At 41.9% G+C, this 23,069-nt stretch overlaps 1 protein-coding gene across 1 annotated transcript; it reads left to right on the top strand.

Moving 5' to 3' along the window:
* Positions 1-4,847: 4,847 nt before the first annotated feature.
* shisa7a (shisa family member 7a) lies at positions 4,848-22,183 on the top strand. The gene is made up of 6 exons (XM_086078354.1): positions 4,848-5,458; positions 8,454-10,303; positions 14,055-14,209; positions 14,673-14,738; positions 15,731-15,916; positions 16,744-22,183. The coding sequence occupies exons 2-6, from the start codon at positions 9,609-9,611 to the stop codon at positions 17,784-17,786; spliced, it is 2,145 nt and encodes a 714-aa protein (XP_085934480.1). The 5' UTR covers positions 4,848-5,458; positions 8,454-9,608; the 3' UTR covers positions 17,787-22,183.
* Positions 22,184-23,069: the final 886 nt, after the last annotated feature.

Here is a 23,069-nt window from a genome sequence, read left to right on the forward strand (position 1 = left end):
TGGCTTTTTGCGCTTTTCAGAACAACACACACAAAAGACTCATTGCAAGAATCTTCACGGTGGGTTAACGTGGAAAGGCGTTTAGTCGATATAGTTGATATCAATCTCAAGGTAAGTGTACTAGCACGCTCTGTCCTAATGAGTAGGACGATTCAATGCGCTAGTACAACAGGGTTACTAAAAGGGGAAGTCATTTTTTTCACAATAATATAATCTATGCAGCCCCACTAGTCTAAATATGGCATTCTGGTTATTATTGTGTTAGTTAAATATGAGTTAAGCAGCAAAATCCAGCCGTTATTATCCATCTCAGGGGGCGGCCGTTTTGCCACTTGCTGTTTACTGAAAATGGCAGCAATGTTGCTCAGGTAACAACCAATCACAGTGCAGCTTCAGAAAACAGGTGAGTTGTGATTGGTCGTAGCAGCAACTGTGATGTAATCTTCTGCATTCGAGGTTGGTCGAAAGTCGGATATATCAGAGTTGGGTTTTTCCAGTTCCGAGCTGAAAGCGTTTTGAGGCGAAAGTAAACAATGAAACTGGAGGATTGTGATAAATTCGTTTTTTATTTTGGTCCTCAAAACTCATTTTGACCTCCAGCAAACTTGCCTTCTGGCAATTTTATAGTTTTAAAAATCTTTTTTCATAAGCATTTCATGCAATTCAGTAGTTCACTGTATAATTTCATGCAGGTAGATAGCGGCATACTGTCACATGCGTTGAGTTACGTGAAGTTATGTCGAATATTTTTGAATGAAGAAGGCTATCTCGTTTTATACTCGAGTAAATTGTGTTTTACTATTCACGGTCTGTGTTTCCAAAGGGGGCGCCATTGTAGAGCGATGTCACATTAAAGTCCGTCGTGAAGACTTCTTTTTTTCGACTTCACAAGTGGAATTTCCAAGGGGCGTTCCCGTACACACTTCCTGGTTTGAACTCGGAAAAATCCGACTTCCGGCAAAATGGCCGCCCCCTGAGATAGCTAAAAAAGACGGGATTTTGCTGCATAACTCATATTCTACAAATGTAATATTAATCACAATTACATGTTTACACTATTAAGGTCACATATAATATATTATAATAGTCAATGTGGTTGACTTCCACTAGGCTGGTTTTCTATCTCTAAGAGTCTTCATTTCCCAAGGAAAAATTAAAAGCTCCACTTGAAATTGGATGGAAAAGATTATTTGGCAAAACTGCAGGGGTGAGCTTTTTAGGTCAGTTTGACATTGTTTTTAATGACTAACACATCAATGAGCAATGTAGCTTCCTGTTTGTTTTTGTGTGTGTGTGTGTTTTTGCCTTGTCAGGGAGGAGAGAGGCTGCAGCACGGTGGATAAAGTGGTTAGCAGGCCCGCTTCACAATTTTGAGGTTTGAATCTTGGGTAAAGCCTTTTTGGAGGTTGCATGTTCTCCCTGTTTTGGTTTTCTTACTGGGTACTTTTTTGCTAGCTCATTAAGGAAGCTAGTGTTGCTTGCTAAATGGATTTGTTCTTTTCATTATGACAAAAAATCCAAATCCCTTCTTAACGAATTCAACAAGTTGTGGAGTGGCTTTATAAAAAGTATACACACCCTTGTTCACATGTCAGTTGTTGTTGTTGTTTTTTAAACAAATGAGACCAAGATTTAAAAAAAATAATAATTCAAACCCTTTTCCATCATCAATGTGACTTTTAACTTGTACAATTTAATTGGAGGATTTTTTCCCCCCAAGAGATTAAACAACTGATGTAATGTACTTGCACAAGTGTGCACGCCCTCTTATTACCGTGGATGTGGCTATGCTCAGAACTAAACAATCCCATTGACGCTCATGTTAAATGGGAGACGGCACACCTGCCATAATTTCAAGTGCTTCTGATTAACCACAAAGAACGTTGTGATGTTATAGTAGGATTTTCTTTTTGCTTTTTTAGCAAAAGCCTGACGGTTTTGTGCTGACTGCTATTTTGAGCTGTTCATAATTCCCCCGCCTCATATAAGGCCCCATTTCCAGCTGGGAAAAAGGAACCATGAATACCAGTCAGTGTTGGCACAAAATTAAGAAGCAAAAAATGTCAGGAAAAGCCTACTAAAACAGCTGACCTTTAATTAAAACTTAATCGGAGGCACTTTGAACGGTGGCAGGTGTGTGCTGACTCCCATTTAATGAATGTGAATGAATATGAATGTGTGAAAACCACATGACCATCCTTCCTCAAGGCCTAATTTCTGACCGCGCGAACCCGACGACGTAGACGCGTGAGCGTACGCCGAGCCTGTCACCGTTCAATTTGTTTATAGTGGTCTCCTGTTCAGCGCTGATGGAATAAGCATTATGAGGCAGCCAGTAATTGCATGCAGCGAGTGGAAAAGCACACCCTGTAGAGCGTCACTGGAGCGCATCTAATGACGGCCTCCCACCCACCTGTGTGGAAATAGCAGCCTGACATGCAGGTAATTATACCCAACAACCCCCCCCCCCCCCCCAAAAAAAAACCCGCATCCCAACATCTTCTTTTCGACTCTTCTTTTCGAAATGCCGCGCAGCTCACCAAAGCCCAAGTTTGATACATATTGTGCAGATTGCTTCATAATACATATACAACAAATTGTTGAATGACTAGTTTTGAAATTAGAAGCCTATAAAAAACGTTGAAATTGATTCTAGAGAAATTGGTAACCATTGCTTGCAATATCGGAATATTTTCAAAGGGATACTTGACTCATTGAGCCATTTTTAGCAGTAAAAAGTGAATATTTTGTCTATAATTAATGTGGTAACTTCATTATTTTTCATGTACAATTAATACCTTTAAAAAATAAATTTTCTACTTGCCGTGGACTGAAGATGACCTCACCTGTGCTGAGGAAGTAGGTAACGACCAATCATGGCTCAGTTCCCTGACCACACCCAGAAAACAGGTGAGCCATGATTGGTTGTTACCTGCTTCCTCAGCACAGGTGATGTCATCATCAGTCGACAGCAAGCGGACAAAAATAGTTTTTAAAGGTATTAATTGTACAAGTTATCAAATTAATTCTCACTCTTTACTGCTGAAAATGGCTCAATGAGTCAAGTATTTCTATAAAAGTGAAGACAATTAGCAGTTTTGCTATTATAAGAAATATGAAGTTGATGCACATCATTTTGTTTCGCGGGCCGCATAAAATGATGTGATGCCACCCCCCCCCCCCCCCCCGGACCTGGAGTTTGACACCTGTGATCTTATCTAAAGCTCATCTTAGCTCTGAAAAAGAGAAAACCGGAACTGAATCTGAATGTTCAAAACTGTTTGTTTTTATGTCATTATTATGAATACCAAAAATTCAATGAAAGAGCCAATTAGTTCATATTGCAGGCCTTCCTTAAACATTTTAGTACATTAGAAAAATCCTAAACATTCTAAAATTCATCATGTATTGCTATAAGATCATAGCCTGGAAATCCAGACTCCCTCGCGGTTTTGCTGTAGCGTGAGTCTGGTCAACCACCCTATCAGTCGCATTTTTTAGGCGGGGCAAACCTGAGCTAACACAGTGGAATGAACCAATCAGCAAAGAGCGGACGTGACGTCAGAAAAGCGACTCGTTTAAGGTTTTTTTTTTGCGGCGACGGAGTAAAAATCCAACAATCAGGAAAAATGCCCACGCTTTAGATTTTTTTTTAAATTACTTTGATTTAATTTAAAAATTTGTGGGATCCTTTTCTTTTTGACATTTTGTAACAATGCTCCTTGTTCTGTGTTTGTTTGCTTTTATGGGGGAGTAATGGGTATGTAAATATATTTATTAAAGTTGTATGTAATTGACTTGATTGTAACATTATGCAGTGCTTCATTTGTTTGTATTGTATTAGAGGTGTGTTGAATTATTAAAAAAAAAAAAAATCCAACATGGCTACTAGCCGAAGAGAGACAGTAGTGAATGACTTATGTCGTTGTTGCGGGAAAAAACTTGAAGATTCGTGGTGTCATGAGTTTTGATATTCAAAAAATATAAATCAGTAAGCTCGCCGCTGTTGAAACGATTTGCGCCGAAGAGTGACGTCGCTCACGAAGACAACGTCACGCAAATAGAACAATTTGATTGGCCGGCCTCTTTTCGGCCGGTGCCGAATCGCTGTCTATGGACGCCAATCCAGACCCGCTCTCTTTTTCAAGAAAGTGGGTGTGGCTTGCCAGGCTAATAAGATTAGCTTCTATTACTCTCCATAAAATGCAAGTAATTTATTGAAAATAATAATGAATTGCAGTTGCACATTTGTGTATGTATTTGCTGTGGACCTGTGACCCTAATAAGGACAATTAAAAAAGGATGATTGTCACAATAACGAGGAAAACCAAATGTAGCCTGTAATTAAAACAAACTCCTGACTTCGATTCTTGAATGCATTTAAAATGTATTTGGGAAGAAACCGGGGGGTGGGGGGGGGGGGGGGGGGGGGGGGGGGGGTCAGAACTGCGAGGCAGACTTGCTCACCACTATCGCACCGCATTGCACATTTTCTTTGCAATTTCTCTTGCGCTTGTCCTTGCATTTGTGCAACAACAAATGCACAAAAGCACTTTCATTCATGCACCATTACAGAGACCATATGCGACCCACCATGCCCCCCCCCCCCCCACACACACAAACGGCACACATTTATCCGTCACAAAGTCTCCTGATAATTCATCCATGCAAGTGACTAGTGTATTCACGCTTTTTTTTCTTTTTTTTTTTCGGCCAATCTCTCCCCCTCCCTCCTCTGGTTTCATCGCTTTCATAATTGCCACCAACATAATGACACTGTTGCCTTGGCAACCATGTTTCTATGTCTCCTCTCCCCCTCCCCTCCCTATCTCCTTCCTCTCCTTCTCTTTTTTTTCCCCCCCCTCGCACATTCACCGGAGGCTGATCACGCTTCTGCCGGTTGCCGCTCCAATTAAAAACTTCTTTGCCGCTTTCTGCTTCTTCCAGTGATTAAAACAGGAGGGATGAGAAGGCGCCTAATCAGCTCGGATGAGGAGAGTTGAGAGTCTCATCAGCAGCAGGTTCAATCACAAGCGGCAACATCGCTTCGACGAAAAGTTGTGGGCTTTCTTCTCAATCGGAATGTTCCAGATGACATGTGTGAGAACATCTCAGAACATCTCGTCTGCTGGTGCTGAGTGACCCCCCCCCCCCTCTCTCCCCACTAAGCCACCCGCCCCCTCCTCTTCCCTATATGCCGTGCGTGTGCGTGGATTTATCAAGAACGAGGACGAAGGAGACCTGCGACACTTGTTCATTCTAATTAAACAACACAAGGGGTAGAAAAGAACGGGGGGAAAAAAAACAGGTGGTCTAGCTGCCGGTCCAGATCCAGTATCCAGGATTCCGGGATCCGGATCATCTGCGGGTCTAATAACAACAGGCTGCCTGTCTGAGTGAGAGACGCGGAGGTTGAGTGCGCAGACTCCAGCGTCAAACCTCACGCAGCGGCGCACAGGTAAGACACGACAATGCACTTTTGTTTCTTCCCTCTCAAATTAGCATATTTAATATCCAAGCGCATGTTATTGTGAGTTTTTTTTCATCTGCTTCATCACTTTTTTTTTCCCCTTTACAAACACGTGCATGCTCCTTTTTCACGAGCGAGTATGTTTATTTCACCCCCCCACCCCCTCAAAAAAAAAATACATGACCGAATCAAATGAGTGCACGTGCACGCGTATAATGAAAATTATGATATTAAGGGCAACGCGAAGAAGCAGACACACCGGCGAGGATACACCCACGCACTCGCAGCAGCAAGCAGGCGAGCAGGCGAGTGAGCGAGCAAGCAGCTACATGCAAGTCATGTCCATTTCACCGTTACAAGTTACAACTAATTAATGTGTCGGTGAGGAGGGGGGGGGGGGGTAAATCGATGTGCACGTCAGTCACTATCGTTGCGCAGCAGCGAAAAAAAAAAAAAAAAAAAAAAGAATTAAAAAGAAAAACACGCCACGGTGTTGTGGTTTTTAATTAAATCTCCGATGTCACGCAATCGTGTTTGTAATGGCTGAATGTTTTCCGTGCATTTTGTGCTTTGGCCACAAGCACCTGTTGCAATGCACTCGCACCAAAAGTGACGCTCGGTGGGTGCGGCTCACTCGCGCAGAAGCGTTTTTAATGCCTTTTTGGTGTTTTATCCTTTTTTTTTGTGTTGTTGTTGTTGTCGTAACTATGCATGTTCACGCTTGTCAATGTGTGCCATTACGCCCCACCCCCCGCCCCCCCTTCCTTGCTGCAATGCCTCAGTGTGATTTCGCTGGAGGCCGCCGGACCAAGTGATGCTTTTTAGAACAAAAACGTGGAATCCACATGAAGCTACACTTGCGAAAAATCTTTCACTTGAAGGTGACTAGTCTCAGAAAAATGGATTTTGATCTGTTATTTTTTTTTTTGGTTTGTTTTTTTTTGCCCATGGGTTCCGATTGTATTGGTGTTCCTTTCCCTTCCCCATCACACAGACAGCGCTGCAGTGCTATTCTGAGAGAGTTAGCTGCCTCAACCCACGCACGGAATCTGAGAGAAAGCGAGAGAAGGGCAGAAAGAAAAAGGAGAGAGAGAGAGAGAGAGAGAGAGAGAGAGAAACGACAGCAAAGGCTGACTGTAAAGAGGTGTTCAGGAATGGATGGCCTTTCACTTTGCGGCATGCACCAACACGGTGGCGGTCATTTGGCGATGCATACGTGTGTCCTAATGTTGCAGCTCTGTGCTGTGCTGTGCTGTTAAGTGCTGGGATAAAATGTACTTGATTGTGTAGCCAGCCACCCACACGCCGCCCTCCCACTCACGGTCGTCTCTCTTGCTCCTATACCTCTGGCTCTTCCTTCTCGCCTCGCTTTTGTGCTCCTTTCAATCCATTCCCTGGCTGCATTTTTTTCCCTCTGTTTAAACTTCTTTGTCTATCAGGGCCGGCCCTAAGTGATTTTGGTGACCTAGGACAACGTGCAGATTGCCCCCCCCCTTCCCCCTTTCCCCCCTTGCATGGCAATAAATAAAGAAGTACTATTTAATAGCACACCACATAAAGTACCACATTTCACAAACTACAAATAAAAAAGTCACATGGTTATGTGAAACGATGATTTATGCAAATTAGGGGTGTCAAAATGAGTGCGTTCATTTTGAGTTAATTTAAAATTCCTTTAACACCACAGAAAAAAAAAATTAACGCCAATTTATGACCGCCCCTTATTGGGAAAGCCTGTACCGGGGGAATTCCAGTCGTAACGCAGCAGACGCGTCCACGTCAAAATTTGGCAGTCATGCATTTTCTAATGATGCATATATTTGTGGAAACTCAGATCAAGTTGTGTTTTACAATTTTTAAAAAATGTGCAGAATTTCACAATTAGTTACTTAATGTTAAAGATGAGATATCTCTTAATATGAAAAGAAAAATGCACTGAGCTGTCACCAATGTTTTACAAATGCAATTATGCCATCTAGTGGCAGAAAAATGACTTTTACAGTACTGTACATCTTTTTAATTTTAACTCAATTGTATTAATCATTATGAAATTGCTGTATCAATCACTAAAATGTGCCATCATATTTGTATTAGTTTAACATTGTTTTCACTTTTATGTTAACAGGAGCATGACAACTTAGAAAAAAATATTTTATTGTACATTTAGAACAGATAAAAAAGTTGCGCGTATCGTGAGTTAACTCTTGAAGTCATGCGGTTAATTACGGTTAAAAAATAATAATCCACCTGACACCCCTAATGCAAATCTATTTGCAGGTATCTGGACTGGACTGACTGCTTTATTTTAAAGCCAGCAAGCTTCGCTTTGGTGCACAGAGTAGCATAGCTAAGCTAAGAAGCTAACACTATTTTCATGTTTATTTTTTTATAGACAATGATGACGTACAAGACTCTACCCTGGGGCTGTTTTTCTTCCTCCCCCCTTTTGCTGCTTTCTTAATGTAGCACATGAGGGCTTGGACCCTTTCATTGTCATTGTTTTTGGGAAACAAATATTTTTTATATATATATATATTTTTTTTGCACCCCTCCACTCGATGGCGCCCTAGGCAACCACCTAGTTCGCCTATGTCCAGGGACGGGGCCTGCTTGTTGCTAGGGCTGCTCGATTATGGAAAAAATTATTACCACAATTATTTAGGTAATAATTGAAATCACGATTGTTCAAATGATTATTTTTTGGTACAAAACAAGAAAAAACTGTTAAGACAAATACAATTATTTGAAACACTATAATTATAAAAGTTTGGACCAAACAAGATTTATTAAATGAGTCATTTTAAAATAAAAAGTGAAAATATATCAATTTAAACAACTCAAAATTTGTATTAATGTATATATTTTTTGGTTTACGATTATGCCAATTTAGTAGTTATATAGGAGTATAATAATTGAAATTGGAATTGAATTTCAATAGCCCTGTTTGTCGCTAATCACTTCATCTTTTGTTTTTGTATTCCAGCGGACCCCCTTCCGGAGAGCTCTCTCCATCAAACCGTTTTGGCCCCCGAACACCCCTTCAAAAGCTTCCAGCCCCCCCCCCCCCATCCCCATCCATATGTGCCTCTGTTCTCTGCCACACATTTTTCAAAATTACATGTAATTATATTTTTTCTCCAGTGGGAGACGGATCTGCCACCGTCTTATTATTTGCTGGCACCTCCAACACAATAACTTTCAGGCATTTACATATTTCTCCACAAAAGTGAGATTCGTTCAGGGATAATTTCTCTCCCTTCGGATTTTTTTTATTTTTTTATTTTTTCGAAACGAGACATCATTCATCGCGCGGTTAATTAGTCACCCCAGTTTAAATGGGATTGGCAATTTGGAGCGCGGAAAAAACGGCAGAAGTCGTCGCTTGCGATGCCTCTCGCATTTCCTCGGTTTGTGCTTACTCCTAATTTCCTGCAGTAGCATCTTCCTCTTCCTCGTCCTCGTCTTCATCCTCGCACTTAAAAGCTCCCTCATTATCACCCACCAGCACCCCATCACAGTTACAGCCTGTGCCAGGCCAGCGTCAACACGCGCTAATCCAATCCCCGGAATATAAAAAAAAAAAGCAAGAGATAAAAGTACGGCGTGTTATCTATAGATATGCCCGAGGAAGAGTTAGTACGACGGGGGGAGTCTCCCGCGGGCTCCCCTTAAGTCACGCCGCGAGTGACAGTCCGTGTTTACGATGTGCTGACGAGACATCAAACAGTGCCTACTTTTCAATGTGCCAAACCGTACTCGCGGAACAAAACGGATGATAACGTTTACATTTGAAGACAAAAAAAAAATTGCCGCCATCAGTGCAGGAATGTAAAAAGACGGCCTCGAACCTTCAATTGATCTCTTTTTCCAGGCCGAGTCTCATCGAGACTGAAAAGCTTCGCTGGAGAATTCGTGCGCGTTAGACTTTCCCGCTCCAAAGCCATTAGCAACCCTCGGAAATAAAAGCTCCCTGCTAGGAGTGTTCGACCCTGACCCCTTTTTTTTCCCCGTGGCCAAATTTGATCTCGCCAGCTTTTCTGAATGAAGCTGCTGTTAGATTGCGGATTTTCACAAGTACGCTTTCGGAAGCTGAGCTAAAACCTGCACAACAAAAAGCGCCGTTCATAGTCATGTAAAAATGACGCCCACAAACAATCTCCGCATCCTCGCCTTGATCTTCCTGCTTACCATCCCGCATACAAACGGGGAGTACGTGATCCCGTCGTCTTCCGCCCCGGCCTCCACACAGCCCGACCCCTCGATCCCGCGCCTGGATGCCCTCCGGAGCCGTCCCAAAGTCCCCAAGAAAGTTCCCGAAAGCCCGCCAGAGGGAGTCCTGGAGGCGCCCCCGAAACCCATGGCCCAAATGATGTTCCCCAAGAACGTGACGTCGTCCGAGGCCTTGGCCCCGCCCCTGGGCGCCGCCCAGGTGGCCCCGCGCCTCATCGACGTGTGGATGGACGTGTGTCAGGGTTACTACGATGTGATGGGACACTTCGACAACTCGTTCAACTGCACCAAGGACACGTTCATCTACTGCTGCGGGACGTGCCACTACCGCTTCTGCTGCCCCGACCGGAACCGGCAGCTGGACCAGGACATTTGCAGGAACTATGACTCGCCCGCCTGGGCCAAGACCGAGTCCAACGCCTTGATCACCGAAGAGGAGCTGGGCCCCGACCCGGAGTACGACCCCCTCAGGCAGCAGAGCCACAACACGGGCTTCGTGATCGGAGGCGTGGTGGTGTTCATGGTGGCGGTGGCCGTCGGCATCAAGGTGGTCTTCAACAAGGTCCAGCACGAAGCCATTCAGAGGGACCTCAATATGCCAAGGTCAGAATATATCAATCTTTCTCTTTCGATCGATTTTCTTCACCCACTTTCTCTCGCTTCTATCGCCTTCTAACGATCTCTCTATTGCTTTCTCATTAGTCAGCTTTACATCCAATTGTTTCGAATTTTTGAAGCAAATTGACTGAATATGTGCAAAACGGACACGTTCTTCTTCATCTGTTCTTCTTTTGGGAATTTTGAGAGAGGACTCCGCCACTGTAGGTGGCAGTATACACTATAGAGATGTGATCCACCGGTAATTTAAAAGAAGAAGACCAGGAGGCGACTGCGCCGTGCGATGACATCGTATGAGTTTGCTTTTGTAATTCTTGATAAACTGTAGCCATTCTTTGCTGTTTTCCATCTTAAATTGAAAACATTTAACATATTTTTTCCATAGCCAAAATTTGCATTTTCCTTTTTTCGATATGCTTCAAAATCCACCTTCTCTGAACGTAAACACTTTTTAGCAAATTTCAAGCCCTTTTTCAAATTTCTAGCGTTCAGTTTTATTTTCGCATGTCTTGAAAATTCGAATAAAAACGGGTGAATGGAAACCCAACTAATAACTGCGCAAAAAACCCGAATATGCTCTTATTCCGATTTATAAATAACCCCTTTTTGAACCTGAATACTTGGTTTTATAAACATGTGTCGGATTTGTGTTGTGCGCATTCTCTATCCGCAAGGATTCTTGGTCTTTTAAGTGCACTACTACTACTACTACTTGTATGCGTGGCGGCCATCTTATGTTGCCACTAAGCAAGCCTACCTTGAATATATTTTGATTTGTCTGCAGCGTTTTTGCATTATTTTCTATCTTTACGGTGAAAATGCCACACATGTATACACACACGTACACACATTCGCGTATGTATTGTATAAGTCTGTATGTCTGGCTGGAATGCACAAACAGAGGTAAACAAACATGGCGACGCAACAAAGAACAAATGAAAGGGGACAGAAAGAAGTCAAATTTGTGATATCTGCCCCGAATCAACACCAAATAAATGACAGCAAACAGACGAGACGCTTTCAAAGTAACAATTACGCAAAATAATTCAACAGCATGACCTTATGCTGAATATATTTTTCCAGTAATAGTGCTTTCATACATTTTTAAAATAATACAAATAGACTGATATGATTTAGTTTTACAGTCCAGATTGTTCCACAAGTTCTTTTTTTTTTTTTTTTTTTTTTTTTAGGTTTGGAAAAAATATCTGTTCCTCTTAATTTGTACTCACTTTCCCTTTTTCAAAAAAATCCGATTTGCATGTTATTTGGTCAAATTTCATGACGCGCTTTATACATTATTTTAAGGCTGGTTTTTTTTGTGTTTTTTTGCTTGTTACTTAAATCAATTGCGGTTCAGATCTGAATTGATCGTGATCTCGAGGTCTTGGGTAGGAATATTATAGGGACAGCATTGACATGGAGCAAAATAAGCCACATCATCCCCATCCATGGCCTTATTTAAGTTTAAAGTTGTTAGCGATAAGAATGATGCACGGCGAATGCGTTGTCTTGTGCCAGCCTAAAAAGCGCCAGTTTCTGCTCGTCACTAACTCTCCCGACTAATCTGTAAAAACACATACAGGTATCAAAATGGCTATTGTATATAAAAATAATGAATTACTTTTATACTTCAGTAGATGTACTTTTACTTATGCATGAGTTGAATCACTACTTCTACTTTTACCAGAGTAATTTTTATTTTTTTTAAACAAGTATCAATACCGCCACTAAGTACAGAGTGTGAGAACTTTTGCCACCTCTGGCTATTCCACACATCCGCGTATGTATGATGTGAAGAAATGAGATTTTCAGGACTCAATGAATGGCCCAGATTCATCGTTCTGCCTTCACAATAATTCTCTTAGTCATCAGCTGGAAAGTGCGAGAGGCTGCTGTAAACTCCTCTGGGCCTTTCAGCTCGTATGTTGCACTCTATGTAAACCAACAGTATTGCCAATATACGGTTTATATATACACGAAGCGGACATTTTGTTACCTGCACAATCTAATGGGACCCAGGACAGATCGAAAGATAATCATGTGCAGTATCGATTGACGCAGTCAGAAAACGATTTATTTCACAGTGGGTTAATTGTTGTGGTAGTTTGGAGTGCAGAAACAAAGCACATTCTCACTGTATAATTAAAAAATTATATATGCATAAATAAGTGCCTTGGAGTTGTAGTTTTTTTTTTTATTACTTCATTTATTATTTTAGAAATATTTTAGGCCTAAACCTATGTCAGGGAGATATTATTATATTATTATTATTATTATTAAGAAAATATTAATTTCAGCTCCCTTTCCAAATAAATTATTGAGGCTTAACTGGATATTTGGGTTATTCTGTTACATCTTAATACAGTACATAATGAACATACAATTGTTTTGGTGCAACTATTGCTGTTTTGGTTGATTTATTGGATAATTTTTTATTTTTTTTTATTTTCTGGTAACCTAGCCAGCAAGCTGAATTTTCGCGATATTTGTGAGTTCACAAAGTCCGGTGAATACATCTTGTACCGCTCCGCTAATACGGTTGCAGCCGACCTATTTAGGTCTGACCAATCAGGCGTTGTTTAAGGCGGGACGAAACCAATAAGCGCAGATGGAGGGGGGGGGGAACACACCTAATAGACGAATAGACGCTGCAATTAATGACGTTCTCGCAGAATTACTCACCGTTTCCTTGTTGAATTTGAACAGCGAGAGGCACTTCGTGCATTTTTATCTGGTAAAGATTTTTTAAAAAAAAAAGAAAGAAAGACGGAAGACGACATTTTCATCTTTACGGTAGAAGGTCACGTGTGGAGGAGGGGGAAGTCTGGCGTCATCGAGAGGAGTAACTTCAAAGTACCGTAACTCCGGAACTATTTGTGCTAGCAACGTAATTCCAACGGTTTTTTGAGAGCGGAGAAGCAGAGCTTTGCATCGATTCCACATACATTACGGTAGCTAGCAGATTTTCATGTGTGGGGGAGGGGGAAGCGCCGTGTCATAGAGGAGAGTGACGCAGGAGACAGGAGATGACGCATGTCTTACAAATCATAATCAACTTATCCACGGAACCGTTTGCGCTCGCAACGTATCTGAAGGCGGAGGAGCGGAGCTTTACGTCGTGAGAACCCCCCCCCCCCCCCCCCAAAAAAAAACAAAACAAACAAACAATAAAAACAGGCGGACTGCTATGATAATAGTATTAAAAGGGTTTTAAACATAAACCAAAGTTGCCCATTGAATAAAATCCGATTGCATTGGTTTGTATGAGTATTTTCTGGCAAACCTTTTTTGAAATGCTCCAAAGCCTTCTATCCTCACAATAGTTTTCCAATCCATTCCAATATCCACGGAAATGACCCGAGATGGCCCACGCCTCCACAGGGCCCCAAGCAAAATTTGATTTTGGGGTTTGAGTTCTGCTAAAAAATGTTGAATTATTGATCATTTGTACAACTACTATAAACTTCTTGCAGAAGGGTTACAATGCAAGAGCAGACTGGGGTTGCTTTTTATAACATTTCAAGCGAAAAAGCCCAGATACTAAATCTAGCCTAGAACATTTTATACCAGAAGTACCAGACAGAGTTTTATTTATTTTTCCTAAAAACTGTATTTAATACCTTTTGTAAGCCAGGTTGGTAAACCTCGACAGATGCTTGATTCGCTTTTTACTCTGAAAAAAAAAAGCTCATATTATGAAGTGACGTCTCTCAACCGCTCTCCACCACTGTAGAGCACTGGTGGACATGCTGCGGCACCAGTCCAATCCGGTTCAGCAGGACGAGAGGAACAACAGCGTGGCTCTGACGGTGGGCGACGGCCAGGGGACGCTGGGGAGAGCTCCGAAAAACCAGTACGCCCCGGGACTGCCCAGCAAGGACAACAGACGTGAGGGTGCATGGAGGGCTTTTTATAGCACTAAAGCACAACTTTATTGTCTGTGTTGCCGACGGAATGTGTGAATGTCTGCTTTTTAACAAAAAAAAAAAAAAAGCGTAGGCAAACACTCACTTTTGTTGTTTTAATGACCTTTTTTTAACAGGAGTACTAAATTGTACGATAGATGCTCATACTGTAATGTGTGTGGAAAATACATCATTGTTTTGTCTTTCAATTACAATCTCATTGTAGCATTGTTTAAAAAAAACAAACAACGAAACGTGTTTTTCAACAAGCAAAAGGTTTGCAACACTGTGATTATTTAAGATGATAATTTGCCATTCATGACGCAATCACTTGAAAAAGCTCTGAGAGGATGTCGAGCGTGCTTGAAAAAAATTATCTTTTGGTTGGATGACATTTAAAAACTGTTGTGAGCTGATGATGAAGCATTGTGTTCTTTTAATTACAGTGGGCAACCTGCAGCACAATTTTATCCACACGTCAGGCTCCAGCCCCAAACACACCGCCACTATCGGTAAAGTTCAATTTTTTACTGTAAAAAGTTTGCTTTTGCCATTGGCAAAAATGAAAGAAAACGATTCTTAATCTTCAGAAAAATTTTTTTTTTCTTTTTTAATGTTCGAAGCCGGTGTCCAGCAGTGGTTTTTTTTTCCCCTATAAACCTTCATAAAGTCCATTTTCAAATTACCATTAAACGCCACATTGACTTCATGCAACTGTGTTTCAAATGTTGCTTTCTTAGGGTTGGGCCCGACTATGAAGGTGGTCTGATATACTGTATAGAACTGTCAGAAATGTTTTTCCCAAACAAAAAAACAAAAATCCCACTGGTGGAAACAGCCTTCTTAGGGTAAAAGCAAAAATCATCCAAAATATTTTTTTGAAAAAATAAAAAAATATTTAAATGAAAAAACATTTCTTAAAATAATTATTTATTTATTTATTTTCACATGATCACTTCCATAACATTCCTAGAAATTCACAATGTCCCACCACTGGTAAACTATTTTTAAAAATCCCACTGGTGGAAACAGCCTTCTTAAGGTAAAAGCAAATCTTCCCAAATATATTTTTTTATTAATTAAAAAAAAAAAATTTTTAAACATAATTTTTTTTTTTTTTAATATATATGTTTTTATATTGATGTATTTATTATTATTATTTTTATATATGTATTTCACTTTTATACAATTCCTAGAAAATCACAATGTCCCACCACTGGTAAGCTATTTCTAAAACAGACCCGCGGGATACTTGGTGGCCAGCGGGCATCACGTTGGTGACCTCTGCTTTATCCTTTACGTAGAAGAACAAATATTAGTGCCACATACTGATTGATGAGGCGTAATTATCCCACATCCCACTTGCCTTCTCGGCATGACATGTCCTGCTGCTTCAATACGATTGGCTTCTACATACATGCAGCAAACAATCATATTGCTGCGGTTTATACTCCGAGGAGTAAATCTCATTTAACACCCTTTCCCCCCTCGTGGCCTCTCGCAGAACGCACCCCTCGGATGAACAACGCTCAGCTGGCGGCGGGGGGCACCTTACTGTCCAGTAAACACAACAACACCAAATCCCAGCCCGCCTTCCACCACTCCCTGCACAACCTGGCTCAGCTGCCCCCCTCCTACGAGAGCGCCACCAAGCCCGAACTCAACAGATACTCCTCGCTCAAACGGCTCGGTAAGTGCAGAATTTTTATTTGTAATTTTTATCCTGAGGTGAGAACAAACATCCCACCGACCCCCTCCATCGCGGTCGAAACACGGCGAGCGGCGACACTCCTGACCCGTGAGCAATCCAGGTCCAGAAAGTAGCCCCTCGTGCTAGCCCTCGCAGGTAAACAAGCACCCAGGGAGCTAGCTAGCTATTGTTAAGTTATTAACATTGTTTTTCAGTTTTAAATTATATTTTAGCCGTTTTAGATTTAGTTAACTCAGTATGGCTAAATGAATAGCATTTTTATGTGTCTCACACTCCTGAGAAAATAAGGGAGTGTATGTGTCTGGTATCTGTCTCTTCCGAAGGAGACGGGCTGATGTGTGATTGTTTTTCTCTAATCTGATTTATAGCTATGGGAACTTGCTGAACTTGCAGAAGGGAGGAGAGAGGGATTTTCTTGTTTATACTGTGTTGTGGGCTGATGGGAGGAGACTTCTAGTCTCCCACTATTCTGAATAAGTATTGATGTACCACGTTGGAGAGACAGACAACCTGATAGAACACGGCTTCAGTGTCATCAGCTTTTTGTCCTCAGAAGCTTCTGGTAATTAATAAATACCTTTGCAAAGGGACTTCTTCACCAGGATCTCACCATTCAGTTAATTGAACACGCAAAGAGTACAATACTTAATATTGTCTACTTTAACACTAGCTAGCTAGCACCTGGGGCTAAAGCCAAACTGTGGCAGGGTTTTTACTTTCTGGACCTGGATTTGCCATCTCTGCCCGTGAGAGATGCGTCATCGTGTGCTGATAAACAATCCTGAGAAATTTCCTTTGGCTTTCAGAAAAAGGTCTGGATGAGTACTCGTCTGGTTACTGCACCACCAAGCGGCGCCCGCACACCGCCCAGCCGGCACTTCAGTCGTCCCAGCACCACCTCCACTGGGGCGGCGACTATACCCTCAGCGGGAGAGGAACGCTCCCCAGGCACGCGGTCCGGCCCTGGATTCCGCCGCCGCCGCCCGGAATGCCCGCCTCGCCCACTCCCAATCCGTACCCGCTGGACCCGCCGGAGCCGCAGTACAACCCCAACTACGACACCCTCTCCAAACCAAGAAAGGTGAAGTCCACCGACCAGCTGCTCAACATGGGCGACGTCCCCGGCAACACGGGCACGCTGTCCCGTCTTTCCAAGAACCAGCAGCACCAGTACTACAAAGCCATGGCTGCCTCCGGTAAGAACTCCAACACGCAGACCCTCACTCGCAAGCCCCAAGACAGGCAGGACAGGCAGGACAGGCAAGACAGGCAGGACAGGCAGGACAGGCAGGACAGGCAGGACAGGCAAGACAGGCAAGACAGGCAAGACAGGCAGGAGAGGCAGGACAGGCAGGAAAGGCAAGACCGGCTCCTCATGTCCCCAGACCACTTGGAGGAAAGGATGGGCGGGATTGGGGTGATGGATCCGTACGCCCACCCGGGAGGGGGCGTCCCCACCCTGCCCCGCCAACAGAAAGCCCAATCCCAGCAGAACGTGTGCGCCACCCCTTCCCTGGACCGGCACCACATGATCAAGATGAACTCTCACCCGACGTCCGGCAGAGAGCAGGAGAGGAACCCGGGCATGACCGGCCACATCAGCGGGGGCATGGGCTGGGCGGGGGAGGTGCCCGGGGCGGGCGTCGTCATGGGAACGGGAACGCTAGGGGGCCACAACCGCAGGATGGCTTTCGCGAGCAAACGGCAGAACACCATCGAGCAGCTGCATTTCATCCCGGGCGGGGGCGGTAGCGGTGGGGGTGGCAGCGGAGGTGGCGGCGGGTCTGGGGGGAGCGGCGGCGGCAGTCAGGGGATCAGGACAGGAAGCAAAAATGAGGTAACAGTGTGAGGGGGCGTTGTGCCTAACGTAGAGCTCACCTCTCGGCACGGGACCGGAGCTCCCGTCTGCATTTAACCTATAGATTCACAGCTGCCACAAATATAATATTGTTACGGTATAACATTAACTACTCCAAAAAAGTTAGAGGTATTTGGTGAAATTTCAGGAAATACACTTGAACCTTCATAGGTGAACTTAATTTGACCCCTAAACTTTTGAATGCATTACTTTTTGCACAATTTGCTGTTCTCAAACAAATAGCTGAACGGCAAAATTAACAGCAGTTTAAAAAATATATATATTATTTCCCAGGACATCTATGCCTTTCTGTGACTCTTCCAGTTTCTTGATATTGAAAGAGGTTATACTTGCCTACATTTGCCACAAGATAGCAGCAAAGGAACAATACTATGATTATTTTGGAGTTTTTGCACAAATTGCTTTCGTCCCAAAAAAATAATCTTCTTGGATGAAAAATGTAATGTACGAAAAAGGATTAGGGCCAGTGAAGTGAAAAAAAATGTTGGCAGGATTTTGACTTTAATCTCAGAATTCTGACTTTAAAGTGAAAATTCTGACTTTAATTTCAGAATTCTGACTTTAAAGTGAAAATCCTGACTTTAAAGTGAAATTCCTGACTTAAATCTCTGAATTCTGACTTTAAAGTGAAAATAAAGTTATAGTGTATTTTAGGTTCATCTTGAAATTTCACCTGACAAATAAAATCCCTACCTTTTTTTGCGAGTAGCGTATATATTTAGGCTATCCTAATTAGCGCTATAGCGAAACAGCTTCAATACGACCACTTCTTAAAAACCTTAGGAGCACTCCAGTTGTGTGATCGCATACGTCAGCCATATTTTGTAAGTGAATTTGCCATCTTTGCCATATACACAGCAGTGCCATTACTTGCACAGAGCGGTAGAGTGGAATAACGCAGTACATGTACAGTTGACGGTTTGAAAAAAAAAAAAAAAAAAAAGCACTCAGGAGCCATATTAGATTATATATACAGCACATTCAGAATATACAGAATCCAAGGACTGATAAAGAGAAGAAGACCATGTGGGATCGAGAATTTCTTCAAGAACGGAGCCGACGACCCGCTTGGCCAGCCCTCGCCTGCAATGATTTATCACCGAGACGATTCTCGTGGGTGAGCAGCAAGACATTGGTCTGACCTCGCCACAGGGAGAAACCGACTCGTGCTGCTTCCCGTCAGCAAGAGTTGACTTTTCTCCCACTTTCTGGTACGACGGAGCATTCAAAGTGCGGACGGACACCGAACAGTGGGACGCCCGGGTTGCCTCGTTTGCCATGTGACCTTAGCTTAAGAGGAGGAAGTCTCACCGCTCGTCGCTTTGCGCTGCCAAAAAGTGTCAAGGACAATATCAGAAGACGACAGCATCCCGTTGCTTAAAATCAGGAGCTGACCGCAAAAACAAATGGGCTACCAAATAACCAAGAGCCATGATTACAGTGGGTATTAAAAGTCTACACACCCCTTTTTAAATGCTGTTTTTTTTTTGTGATACAAAAAAATGGGAGCAAGATAATTTTTTTCTAAATTTCTTCCAAAAATAAACTGAGATCATGTGGTTGCATAAGTGTGCACCCCCTCATAACTGGGGATGTGGCTGTAGTCATGTTACCAACTTTTAAAGTGCCTCTGGTCAACCCCAAATAAAGTTCTGTGTTTTTTTTCCTACTTCCTTAAAAAATAAATAAATATGTTTGTTTGTTTTTTAAAATCATCTTAGCTTTTTTCTTTTTTTTCTATCCCAAAAATGTGGCATTTGAACAGGGGTGTGTCGACTTATTTATATGCTCTGTTTGTAAGAATAGTCGACTTGCTTTAATGTAACCGAAGATGATGTTTTTCTTTTTGTTTTTGTACGGATTTAAACAGAGCACAAACGAATAGTCGCAGAGGTTGCACGTACCCAACATGTCCTTCGAAGCCATTTTAACGGAGATACAAAGAGAAAAAAAAAATACCACAGAGGAAGCTGGTCAGACAATCACCATTGTAAAGCGTTTCGCCGATTCCAAACGTGCGAGCGATATTCTGTACAGGCAAGGAGACTCGGGACGGCCAGGAAGCCCTTTTCCAAACATTCTCCCACGCAAAGACCTCGCTGTGTCATAACGCATTGGGGTTCGAACGCGCCGAAGAAAACGAACCCCGGTAGACATCAATAACAACGCTTATCAATACTAAGGGCTATCCTATCCTTACACACTGTAGTATGTGATATCTGTGGTCCATATACGATGCTCTTGATTTTGTGTCGATATCGTCATTGCGTATTGAGTATTCATGTGGAAAAAAGATAGACGAGCAATCGGAGCACAGTTGAAAGAGTCACAACTCCAGACTGAAATTTGCACAAATAGACTAACCGGCCCCTCATATTTTGCGGAAGGGATGATTACCCCCCCCCCCCTTCCAGTTTTTCACGACAAAGGGAATTCAACCGCTGGCTTTTCTCCACGAAAGGACACGGGTTTCATTTGAACAATCTTCCTATAACGCAGTGCTAAATGTAGTTGTTATGAATATGATGGAGTGTTCTTATTGATGATTATTATAATTGTTATGGTTATTATCAACGATTATCTTATGATGTGATGTCCATTTACTTGGTGGGGTTTTAGTGTTTATTGTTTTTGGATCACTTTTAGCATCCTCATTAGGTTCTATTTGGTTCCATACGTGTGGTTCCTTGATGCATGCCTGGTTCCATTCTTCTGAGAAGCATTTCTAGTACGTCTGGACTCTAAGGTCATTTTTTTTTCTTGTTTCTAGCTGTACGTACGGTGCCTAGACATCGGCCTTATGGCGTCTTGATCTCATACGATTGCCTAGGGTTGACACTGAAGTTTATAAAAAGTACGTCGGGTAGTAGTTTGGGATGGGGCGGTTTAACGGCCACCAGACGAGAAAAGGTCTCTTGTTTGATTCTCTCGAGTTTAAAACCTGTGATTCCATTTTATATGTGTGATGTTTTTGACATGTTTTTGTCAGGCAAGGGTCTGGTGGAAAAACATCAGTGCATATTTTCAGGGAAATAGACCCTTTTCACAGTGATGCCATATACGCCACTCCCGCTCTGTATTTGCTAATCAAATAAGATGTCGACTAATCGATTATCAAATTAATTAGCAACTATATTTAAATATAATTCATCATATTTGGCCTGATTTGATTGTCAGTGTGTGTGTGCGTAGCCGGCTTAAGATGCTAGTAGTGGCAGAAGGGATAGCACATGAGCTTGCTAAGCAGGCTAATGGCTAACAATCAATGGAAAATGGCGGGCTGCGTATTCGGCACCGGGGCCTTCAGTGGTGTCCAACATAACTTAATCCACCTCTTAATACCAACAGTAGCACGTTAGAGTTATAAGAAATATCAAAACCCACACAAAAATACCAGCCCAACGCTGCATGGTGGTTAGCATGATAGTCTGCTAGCAGCTAGCCACAATGCTGCCTCCACTAGCATCTTAGCATCTGTGGTGTGTTTTCCTACTCATGTTCGGTTACATCTGTGTCTATATATCACATTTTCTTTCTTTCTTTTTTTCTTTCTTTCTTTTTTCTTTCTTTCTTAATTTGTTTAGGCCTTATTAAATTAGCGAATATAAGTGACACAGCTGAAGGTAAGACAAAGCAATGTGTACCGGCGTCACATGAGAAGGGTCTATTAAAGAGAGAGTAGTAATAGTTTATTTTTAGTTTTTAAATTTGAATAGAGCCACAAAGGGTCTGTAGCAAAGTCTGTAAACTCTCACAAGCCATATCTCATGTTCTCGCATTTTTCTAAATGGTTTAATCTAATTTGTGCAAGTAATGTATTTTGTATAGCTAGTACAATCAGAAAACAATTTTGAGTGATATCTTCATTAATTTGAGAATTAAAAAGCAAATTCTGTGTTAGTATTTACTGAATTGTGTAGTGCCAAACTCATAACGTTTGCAGTCTTGCTTATTGTCATGGCCTTCTGCGTGGCTACAACGGTACACTACTGTATATCTTTTTCGCCGCTGAGCGCTAACTAACAATACACAGGAACGTAAGGGACTCTTTTTTTTTTCTTTTTTTTCTTTGAGAGAGAAATGAATGAACATGGTGTGTGTTTTGAACCATTATGAATTCATTTGGAGCGAGGATGCTTAATGGCCACTTGAAATGTCAAACAAAAAATAATTGCCAAAAGTAAACGTAAAAATTGTAAGGACAATAATGGTGTCCAGTAGCCTAAAAATTTTTTTATTTTCATGATTCTAAGTTTCAAACAAATTTTTTTTTTTAGTTTTGGTTTGTTATTATTTAACACATCGATCCCCTTGGATACGACAATGACTTACGGAGAATTTGTATAATAAAGTTGATGGGAAACATTTGTTTTTGGTGTGTGTGTTTTTTTTGAGGGCCGTGAAGAACAAGAGATTTTACAGCGAAATGGTCTTCACAGCTGAAATAAGACTCTTGTTCCAAGCTCAAGCCATATAATTAATACAGCCATTCTGTACAAACACAACTCAAAATACAATAGACGCAAAAGCGGGAAAATTGCTGTAAAGCTCCCATTACTTACTTGTTGGTCGTGTATTCATATTCTACATAGCAAAAAAAAAACGGACATATTTTACAAAGGCTTCAACCCAAGCCAACATCATAAAAGCAATACGGAGAGTATACAGCACAGTGGGAGAAATATGGGTCAACATGCACATAAATGGAAAATGTTGTATAATGCAGGAGCAGCAAGGTTATGCGGCACCTGTGGGAGTGCAGAGCTCCATTTCTGATATATGAAATGAAAAAGTAGAAAGAGTCTTCAAACAACTGTCTCAGCCCCGCACAAAGTTATATCGCACTTTGCGCCGCCGCCAAGGCAATTGAGCTCATATTCAAAAGGCCTCCTATGACTGCATTTATTGCACTGAGCTGAATTGGGAGTTGGAATGAAAGTGTGCAGCAGATTGCTTTTTGGACGACACAATAATCATGTCTGGTGTCTACAATTGTAGTTTGCATATTTCACCGCCAGGGGGTTCAAAGGATGCTCGGACACATTTGCATGGAACTTTGCAAATGCGTGAGGTAGGAAGGAAGTAACGAAGTAGAAATACTTGAGTAGATTCTGAAATATCTGTGAATTACATTTTACATTTCAAGGTCGATTTTGTACTCATTAATTCATTATAAGGTCCTTCGTCATGCTTCTGGTATAGAAAAATTCTGAAAAAACTATATAATATATATATATAATATTTTTTCAGTTT

The sequence above is a fragment of the Leptonotus elevatus genome, chromosome 6 (assembly GCF_054856555.1).
Source record: "Leptonotus elevatus isolate MCC_2025b chromosome 6, RoL_Lele_1.0, whole genome shotgun sequence".
Classification (NCBI taxonomy): domain Eukaryota; kingdom Metazoa; phylum Chordata; class Actinopteri; order Syngnathiformes; family Syngnathidae; genus Leptonotus; species Leptonotus elevatus.

Excerpts from the sequence above, each read along its gene's own strand:
- shisa7a (XM_086078354.1), top strand. The coding sequence starts at position 9,609 with ATGACGCCCACAAACAATCTCCGCATCCTCGCCTTGATCTTCCTGCTT. Across the intron at positions 14,210-14,672 it reads GCCCAGCAAGGACAACAGAC|TGGGCAACCTGCAGCACAAT; the intron begins GTGAGGGTGCAT and ends TTTTAATTACAG. Across the intron at positions 14,739-15,730 it reads CAAACACACCGCCACTATCG|AACGCACCCCTCGGATGAAC; the intron begins GTAAAGTTCAAT and ends GGCCTCTCGCAG.